Here is a 10055-nt window from a genome sequence, read left to right on the forward strand (position 1 = left end):
TTAGCGCACACTTCAATTTCAGAACCTCCTGTCACTTTTGCTTCTCTGCTTTCACTCACCTCCATTTCTCCCATTCATCTATGCAGAGAGGGAGGCAAAAATTCCCAGGTGAACAGCCCTTAGAGCTTCCCCTCCTCCATCCTTTTACTCATCTCTCACTCACTCATGCAACCAACATCAGTTACGGAAAACCAACCTTATACCAGGCACACTGCTGAGGGCTGAGGAAATAAAGGTGAATCAGACAAAACCTCTGTCCTTTAATAGCTTGTCTTCAACTCAGGAAAGCAGAAACCAGTGTGAAAATGCAGTTTAAGTATCTTATGGTAAAGGTTGCAGGAGGGCTGTGCACATGGCACCAAAGAACCAGCACAAAGGGCTCCTAACCCAATCTTAGCAGGTCAAGGAAGCCTTCCTGGAAGAGGTGATATTTTGCCCAGTCCTAAGGTGTTAATAAGAGTTAGTCAGGTAGAGAAGTCCTTGAAAAAAGAACATTCAAGATGGGAAACAGCTTGTGCAGAGACCAAGAAATGAGTGGACATGGAGCATCGGTAGTTCATAACAGTTTCTGCATGAGCGGAATGCTGGACCCATGGAGAGAAAGAAAACTGGGGAAGAAAGGTGGGGCAAATTGAAAGACCTCACATGTTGAGCAAAAAAATTGGACTTAGACGGGGGCAATGGAGGCCTATTGAAGAATTCCATGGGATGTGAAATAAGCCTGAATTTTAGAAAGCTCATTTTATCAGCAGTGGAGAATCTTGTCCATATTTAAAAGCCAGGAAGATGCTCCCTAAGACATCATTCTGTTATATCCCTGGTCATGATAAAAGCCTATTCAGGAACACAGGGCTGTACCCACATGTGTGCACACACACACATACAGACACACACATACAGACAGATACACACAGACACATCGTCACTCAAAAGCCGACCCCTGCATCCTAGTCCCTAAAGGCAACCAGCCAGCAAGCAAAGGATACATGATCTTGTCTTGGAGACGATCATACTTGGAGAGCATCACTGTACAAGCCCCACAGCCCCCTTCTCCACAGCCCAGCTTGGTTCCTCTCAGCCCCACTGGAAGGTCAAGGGTTAAGGAATATGAACTCAAAGAAAAAAGTCTTTGTTGGGCTGCTAGGAAATGCCTGGGCTGAGCTGCAAGTGAAGAGCCATCCATCCACACACAGGCTCAGGGCCCTCAGCCCGGGAGGCAGCAGGTCCAAACAGCCTCCCACTCAGAGAGGCTGCCCTGCAACCCGAGGAGGCAGGGATGGAGCCAGCTCCACTTGCAGAGAAGGAAGGCCCTGGCACCCATGTGTCATCCCCTGGGACTGGAGCTCCACTGCTCTCTGGACCTGGAGCTCTTCTTGGGATCACAGTCTTCTAGGTGTGGTCTTAACAGGCCCCCAAACTGGTGGGCTCACTGGGCAGGTGAATCAGGTGCCTCAAAAATGGAGCAAGTGGGGCAATCCTCATCACCCCAGCTGGGCATGCAATGAAGCCACTCAGGCCAGTATGGGACTTGCTGAGTTCAGCTTCCCTCATTCCCTTGCCAAACCTTTTGGACTGATGAAGTCTGGGGACCAAAATTAGAGCTGCATTAAGGGCTTCTGAATATCCATCCCATAAGATATGTGAAAGGAAATTAAAATGAGGATATTTTGGGGGTCAAAAGCCAATATTGGAGACATCTCTTACATCCTGGGAGAAATTAAGACTGATACTTTTTGAAGTTTGGAAGGTGCCTAGCTAATAGGCTGCCTTGGAGAATAGCAATTATGGTGGCCTCTTTCCCATGGGACACACAAGCTCCCCTGCTGCTTCTCCCTCAGGCCCCCAGGCCTCCAAGCCCTTCAGCTTCCTGCTGAAGATGGAGAGAGCTGAGTATCTCATCTCCCGGTTATTTCCCTAATTTTAAGATAAAGTTAATAACTAACAATGAGGTACAGCATCTTCTACTTGGAAAGCATTCATATCCATGTTTGATGTTCACCATACTTTGGTTAGTGGGTAGGGCAGGAACTGCTATACGAAACAGTGAAATGAAAGAAAGAAAGAAAGAAAGGATGGAGGGAGAAAGAAAGAAAGCAGGAAAGAAAGGCAGGAGGGAGGGAAGGGAGGAAGAAGGAGGAAAGACTGAGACCCAAGACGTAATGTGAGCCCCGCAAGGTAACACTCAGTTACTTTGAGTGTTAGGCCCAAACGCAGTCCTCTGGTTCTGGATTTGGAGCCTCCTCCTTCACCATGCTGCTGCTTCTTTTAAGGTACAGCTGAAGAGGGCTCTCTAGATCTAGAGTTTTCCTTTCACTAGTCTGGACCTATGAGATCAGCAGTTGAGATCACTCTAGGGGCTCATAAGGATGAAAGGAAGCAGCCCAAAGTAGTCTAGAGTCTTCTGTTAGCCTGGGGATCTTTCTGGCAGCCAAGATAGAAGTCAAGGTTAGAGTCTTCTCTCTTGCCTGGAACTCTGACAAATAAACTCTCAACACAGGCAGCAACAAGCCACAAGGACTTCATATTTACATGAAGCCATCTTTCACGGTTGGATTTTATTTGTGATTTGGCATTTAAACCAACCAACGGTATGACCAGGAACTTCTGAGCCTGCTGGCTCTTTACAACCTTATTAGAAAACTAAAACTGACGCCAACAATCTAAGAATGAGCCTCTCTTCCCAGGCTGCCTAGGTAGATGGGCTGGAAATGGAGTTTTGTGCAGTTCCCTGATCCTACGGAGTGACCCAGCCTCTACAAAAACACCATCAGGTCCATGTGCTGTGAACCTCCAGACCTGCCCCCTCCAGGTTAAAAATCCAGGACAAAGTACATTAGAGCCAGTCACTCTCTGATAGGAGGTGAAAGAACAAGAGGGAAGGCCATGGATTCCAGACTCACTTCTGTGGATGTTGAGACAGCTTTTTGCTTTTGTTCCAAAATACATCACTGGAAAGAGCCATGAGACATCGCCACCTCTGGGAGCCACAGAGGTCAGGATGGGCATCACTTTACAGGAGACCCCTGGAAAGTGTCCAGTGGTGGGTGGGAGGTTCAGACCGTGGCACTGGGCTTCAGTCCAGCTCTCCCAGCATGTGTGCAGAAAATGTGAGGTGGGGGAGGCGGGTGCCTGAACACTCCCAGCCTCACTTCCTCCTCTGTCAAAGGGATCGCTGTGGAGTCGGTGAGACGGCCTACACAAATCTCCTGCACTCTGCCTGTACATGGTCAGCGCCCACTAGATGTAAGCCCCTTTACTGTTGTCTTTACTGTTGTTTTTGTTCCAGGGTCTCAGAATCCTTTCCTACTGTGAAAGAACAAAAGGGATGCGGGATCTTACAGAAGCCCTCCCCACACTGCGGGTAGAGCAACACCCCAGCCCCAGGAGTCCCCAGCCCATGCTTCCCAGCATCTGCCTTTCCCACAGTGGATGGTGCCTCTACACGATTCCCACCTCAGGCATCTCTTCCCCCAGAATACTCCCTTCTCTGACTTTCCTTTTCCCTCCGCAGAGCTTGAAAGCCTTCATGGGAAGCGCCTGCATTAACAAAGATCTGCTGAGGCAGGCCCCCACCCAACACCCATTCTTCCTGGTGGGGAGGGGAAAGGCCATGAAGCTGGTCAGGGCTAAACAGGGCCTTTTGGAGCTGTTTGTTTTATAGGCCCAGGATTAAATCTCAGCGTTACTGGAGTCTTAAATGCAAGAGACCTTGAAGAATATCAAGGACAACATTACTACTTGGCAGCTGAGAATTTCAGACCCACAGAATTCAAATGACTTCCCAGGGTCAGACAGCTGCCAAGGGACAGAGTTGTGGCTAAACTGCAGAGCTCCAAAGTGCTCTTTTCTCTGTACTCCATGACCTCCAGACCAGTTACTAGCAAATGGCCCAGGGCCCAGAGAATGAGTCCCCAGTGGCCCCTCTCCCTCATCCCCACTCCACAGTCAGGATACACTTTCTTCTCAGGTAGGCCAAAAGGGTTGTTTCTGGATCTGCATTTTTCTCCACCACCTATAAAAACAAACACAGAAGAAAACTGTATCAAATACATACTTAGCCATTGTCTCACCCAAGAATTTGCAGAGTTAATAATGGAGGTGCGTTAAACATATCATGAAAATGAAGGTACTTTTCTTGACCATTCCATAAGATGAACATATTATCTGCAAGCCAAATTGTGTGTAAGCTGACACCCTGCAGTTCTGAAATTCTGCATTCATGCTCGGCTCTGGACCCATGATAGCACGTAGGTGTGGCACCTGCCATGTTGGGCTGATCAAGGCAAAGTCCCCGTTAAGATAAGCATGTCATTTCATTTCCAGCTGCTGGATAACATCTGTGTACACCAGGGACAGACCTCTGGCTTTGCCTCCTGGAGAGTAGACTCTTAGGCAGTAGATTGCCAGTCAGTCGGCCTGTGATTATAGCAGAGTATTGTTTGAGTTGGGTTATCACAATCAACAACACTAACACAGGTTAGAAATGGAGGAAAAGTCTCAAACCAAAGGCCCATGAACAGAATGTTCAATAAGATAGAAAAAACTTGTCTTACAAAGTACAGTGCCAGGTCCTGATGGAAATCATCGAAGGAAATCTGTAAAAATCTGTTTCATCTCTCCTATTGCATCATCAAGCACAATAGGGTTTGGATGATTGGGGTGATTAAGGGGAGAGCACGTGTCATAAGGGGCTTCCCAGGTGGCACTAGTGGTAAAGAACCCGCCTGCCAATGCAGGAGACATAAGAGATGCGGGTTCAATACCTGGGTCAGGAAGATCCCCTGGAGAAGGGCATGGCAACCCACTCCAGTATTCTTGCCTGGAGAATCCCATGGACAGAGGAGTCTGGCCTGCTACAGCTCATAGGGTCACAAAGAGTCAGACACGACTGAAGCGACTTAGCATACATACACACACACAGACGTGTGATAAGAGTTTCTTTAGAGAAACCTGTACTAGAGATCCCACATGTTTCTGAATTATGAGGAGAAGGTATCTGAAATTAAACAACGCTTCCTCCTTGGAAGAAAAGCTATGATAAACCTAGACAGAGTATTACAAAGCAGAGACATCACTTTGCCAACAAAGGTCCGTACAGTCAAAACTATGGTTTTTTCCAGTAGTCACTTACAAATGTGAGAGTGGGACCATAAAGGAGGCTGAGTGCCAAAGAATTGATGCTTTTGAACTGTGGTGTTGGAGAAGACTCTTGAGAGTCCCTTGGACTGCAAGGAGATCAAACCAGTCAAGTCTAAAGGAAACCAACCCTGAATAGTCATTGGCAGGACTGATGCTGAAGCTGAAGCTCCAATACTTTGGCCACCTGATACAAAGTGCCAACTCATTGGAAAAGACCCTGATGCTGGGAAAGATTGAGGGCATGAGGAGAAGGGGACAACAGAAGATGAGACAATGGTTGGCTGGCATCATCCACTCAATGGACATGAACTTGAGCAAACTCTGGGACATAGTGGCGAACAGGGGAGCCTAGCATGCTGCAGTCCATAAAGTCACAAAGAGTCAGAGATGAGTTAGTGACTGAACAATGACAACAACAGAAACAGACTTGAGAACTAAGTGCAAGGCATGATCCTGGGTCCTGCGGTTGTGGAGAGAGAGCCATAAATTACATTTTTAGGAAAATTGGAGTAATGCTGCATAAAGTCTATAGATTAGGTAACAATGATATAGTAACACTAGATTTCCTGATTTTTATAAATAGATTGTGGTTATGTAAAAATACCCTTATTCTTAGTTTAAGGGAGAAAGAAGTATGATATCTGAAATTTATCCTCAATGGTTCATAAAGAAAATTTTATACTTTTTATGTTCATTCCAATTAATTACATATTTAAATATATAAAATTATGTACTTATAGATCTATATACCTATGTACCTATATATCATTTTGTTGGCATTCATTTAGCAAGCATTTCTTTGTATTCTCCTTGCAACTTCCTTATAAGTTTTACATTTTTTTAAGTTTAACTTTTAAAGTTCAAAGTTTGAAAAATAAATTTCTTTAGTAGAGGATTTCTCAGGGTTTTGATATCCATCCGTTCATCCTTCCCACATTAATTGGGCACCTACTATGTGCCAACAAAATGGCCTAAGAATATCTAAGAAGAGCATCTTGTGGGGCTACTTGTCTTTGAAATACATTTTGGAATATGGTAATTTACCCGATCACAATCTATTCTGCCAACCCGTTCATTAGCTCCCAAATGGTAAACGCCTGATCTTGGAGATTGTGTTCCTCTCATGCATGTGTGTCCCATAGGCTCAGGCCTGGGAGGAGCTTGTAAATGTTGTTGACAACGGGGGTAGGTGGGTAAGTGACTGAGTGTTAACTTATCACTGACTGCTGCTTCTTGTGGGCGTCACTCCTGGACACTTTCAGCTGTACTCTCCATGCAGAATTTTCTAGACTTCTCCAGGGGTCAACATCTTCACTAACCAGAGAGGGACTGTTTGAAAAACAAGAATCTAGCGCCCGGCCGCCGGCCCCAACCCCAACCGCCCCACTGCCAGGAACAGAGATGCAGACAAAGAGAACGGACTGCAGAGAGGCGGACGCAGAGAACCGACTGCAGAGAGGCAGACGCAGAGAACGGACTGCAGAGAGGCGGACATAAAGAATGGACATGTGGACACAGCGGAGGAAGGAGAGGGTGGGACAGGTTGAGACAGCGACCTGACGTGTATGCTCTACCGTGTGTGGGGTGGACAGCTGGTGGGAAGCAGATGTTAGCACAGGGACCTCAGCTCAGTGCTCTGTAACAACCTAGAGGGGTGGGATGGCGGTTGGGAGAGAGGCTCAAGAAGGATGGGATATATGTATACTTATAGCTGATTCATGGTGTCATACAGCAGAAACCAACACAATGTTGGAAAGCAATTATCTTCCTATTAAAAAATACATTAAAAAAAAAAAAGGAATCCAGCCAAAAGCATGGTCACTACAGTGATTCCAAAATACTGGGCAACTATTTCCCTTTGACTCTGACTTCAAATCAGAGGAAGTGGAAGCCATAGTCACCAAGGCCTGTCACCACCACAGAAGGCTCTGGAGGTATTTGATCATTTGTATCTTACACCCTCTCCAGGATCACAGCGAGTGAAGACAAGAGTCCTAGACTGTGGTCTGAAAGAGGAACAGGAGGAAGTGCATATTTAAGAGTGAGTCAGTAAGTTCCATCAGCTTCTTTGGTAACCTCCTTGCACAATGTCTGGTAAAGAAAGATCTAGAACATCTTGGGAATAAAATTGGGAAGAAACAGATGCCTCTATTTGACTGGGAATTCCTTGGTTGGTCCAGTTTTTACAGCACTGTTTTCACCTCATCATTCCTCACCTTGCCTCACCACCTTTCCAGTAGATTCTCAAAAGTTCATGTTTACAACATTAAATGTGCCAATATTCATCACAGAAACTGGAAGTAGGCGAAGTTTCAAGAGATGGTAGAGCTTGATGCAGTAATACCATCTAAAAAATTTAAAATTGCTTTCCTAAGGTGAAAATAAAATACACAGGGAAACAATTTTCAACAAACCAGACTGACCTTGAAATGCTGCTTTCTAGATCTGGTGCATCACAGCGACCATCCCCAAAGAACCTTGCACTGTCACACATGAATTGATGGCTTCATAAACCATCAAAACTTTGAGTTAAGTCACTGAATCCAGCTGCTCATCCATTACAAAAATCACTTAGAAAAATGCCACGGAAGATGCCTCTGTGTAAGTAATATGTGAAGAAGACCCATTCAGCAACCGTTTCTTAAATCTCTCCAGTGTAACTTTGCGTGTGACAGCATTGTTGGAACTCTTGGCTGCAGAAATCTTACAACCACCACCGTGGAAGCTTTGCCCTGCCTCTTAGCTTGCTGTCAGAGGCCAACCCTGAAAGGAAGTCAACACAGAGAAACTACTCTGCACCCGAAAGAGCACAAGTGACCTCCTTCCCCAGGGCCACCTGCTGATACCACTGAAACTGAATCCTACCACCTTGGAAGCCCCTTACGTTGCAACAGCTCACAGCATTCCCCTGGTAGTCACCCAGACACACCCTGACAATTTAAGCACTAGTTGCATTTTAATTCTTGAAAACTGCCTCCAAAGCCGCCTAGCTTCTCAACTTAAAATTGCCAATATTGTGAAACAAAATTGCTCTGACTCCTGGGTTTGGCCCTCACTCATGAAATCCACATGGCCATCCACAATGTGCAACCACAGCTACCCTTTTACTGTCCATTTCATTCACAATCAGGGAGCTGAAGCAAGCACCTCAGCACCGGTGGAGGGAGGGCAAATGGACAACAACGGAGACAATGTGATGTGTTTACAGCTCTCTCCAGCTGCTTTAAAATTTGCAAAAATTGTTACCCTTCTGGTGCTGCAAGGACTGGTACCCATGTCACAAGACCCTCCTCTGCCCCATTCCATCCCCACTTTTCCTAGGTCCCTATGCACACCACTGAAGTTGATCCAAGTGGGCAATTTTTATCAAAGTAAGAGGTTTGTGACTCGATGGACATGAGTCTGAGTGAACTCCGGGAGTTGGTGATGGACTGGGAGGCCTGGTGTGCTGCGATTGATGGGGTCGCAAAGAGTCGGACACGACTGAGCGACTGAACTGAACTGAACCAAGAGTGGGGTGGGGGGACCCATGCCCTTTAGGAAACAAGCATTGTGACTTGACACAAGATGTCAGTATATGTCCTCACGCAAGTTAGCTGTTACATTGATATGGATGAAATTTCAGAATCAAAGCAGTGTACACGTTATACCCTGAGATAAGCAAGAAAACACATTCCTGTTCCTTTTCTCAGTAAAGAGAGCAACAAAAGCCTTAGGATACGTTTGATTAAACACCGAAACAGAGGTGGAGTGGGTGACCTCCAATCTCACCGAGAACCCTGTCCACCTTTCTCAGCTTGGTGCCAGCATCTCTACAGGCTGGGAGCGTGGGGGAGGGAAGTGCTCACATATACCCCTCTTCTCTCTTCCCTCCCCATCACTCCTCTGCCCCATGAGGATCTTGACTGGGTTCTAGACCTGAGAAGGTCTTCTCTCCCCAATGATACCCCCAATTCAGGAATAGCTTTGAAGAAAGAGAAAGAGAGAAGGTGAACAAATGAATGAGAACCCAAAATAGAGAGGACAAACATTCTTCCCAGGGATCAGGGAAACCAGAGGAAAAATCAGCTTCTGCTTACCTTTTTGCCATTCACAAAGAAAACCAATTCATCTGCTGTCATTGTCAATAGGTTGGGGGTCCCCGAACTCCAGGTACCTCACGCCTAAGAGGCACTGCCAGTTATCACTGCCCTGCAACTTGACAAATACACCTCCCCCAAAAAAGAAATGAAGTCAGCCAATGGGAGGGACCAAGCTTAGAGCTTTGGGGCACAGAGAGTTCTTGGCACAAGCCACCAGTTTACATAATCAAGGAAAATGCAAACAACCATACACAGCAAATCACACCCCCAACACTTGTGTCCAAGAGCACAGAGGAAGACACAGTGGATACAGCCTTGGTGCCAGACGGCCGTGTGTCTTAGGCGTCACCCTCATGGAACCTGCTTCATCCCCCTACTTGAAGACAGAGAAGGGGGAGGGGCCATGGTCACAGTCACAGTCATGGCGATAGAGGTGAGTCACATCCTCCAAGTCCACACTTGGCATCTCGCCATTTAGTTACAGAGACCCAGACTCAGCACTTAACAGGCAGGACTTGTTCTCCCAGAGCCTGGAAGAGTCTGGAGTCACCAGAGGCAGAGTCCAGTGCTTCAGATGCAAACCTGGCATTTGACCCCAGCAGGTCTCTTCTCACTTTCAGAACTCATTGATTTTCATCTGTAAATGTGCAAATGAATGATATCAAGAGCAAAAGGCTGGGGGGCAGATGATGTATTTGGGAAGTGCTTCGTAAATTGGCAAATAACCTAACTATTTTTTTTTTTCTGTTGCAAATGTATTCTCAACAGCACAATAAAAATAATCCTCATAACAAACCATTTTTGAGGTTTCCCTTTTGTTTCTCTCAGTGAATC

General features: G+C 46.2%; 1 protein-coding gene across 3 annotated transcripts in view; it reads right to left on the bottom strand.

Moving 5' to 3' along the window:
- The window catches only part of XDH (xanthine dehydrogenase), a 68297-nt gene extending 58732 nt beyond the window's left edge, over positions 1-9565 (bottom strand). For 2 of the 3 annotated variants that reach the window (XM_013967404.2, XM_005686386.3), the window contains exons 1-3: positions 9219-9565; positions 3955-4012; positions 987-1083 (exon numbers count right to left, since the gene is read on the bottom strand). In XM_013967404.2, the coding sequence (XP_013822858.2) occupies positions 987-1083; positions 3955-4012; positions 9219-9260 (197 nt within the window). In that variant the 5' untranslated portion in view covers positions 9261-9565. 3 annotated transcript variants of the gene reach the window in all.

The sequence above is a fragment of the Capra hircus genome, chromosome 11 (assembly GCF_001704415.2).
Source record: "Capra hircus breed San Clemente chromosome 11, ASM170441v1, whole genome shotgun sequence".
NCBI lineage: Eukaryota > Metazoa > Chordata > Mammalia > Artiodactyla > Bovidae > Capra > Capra hircus.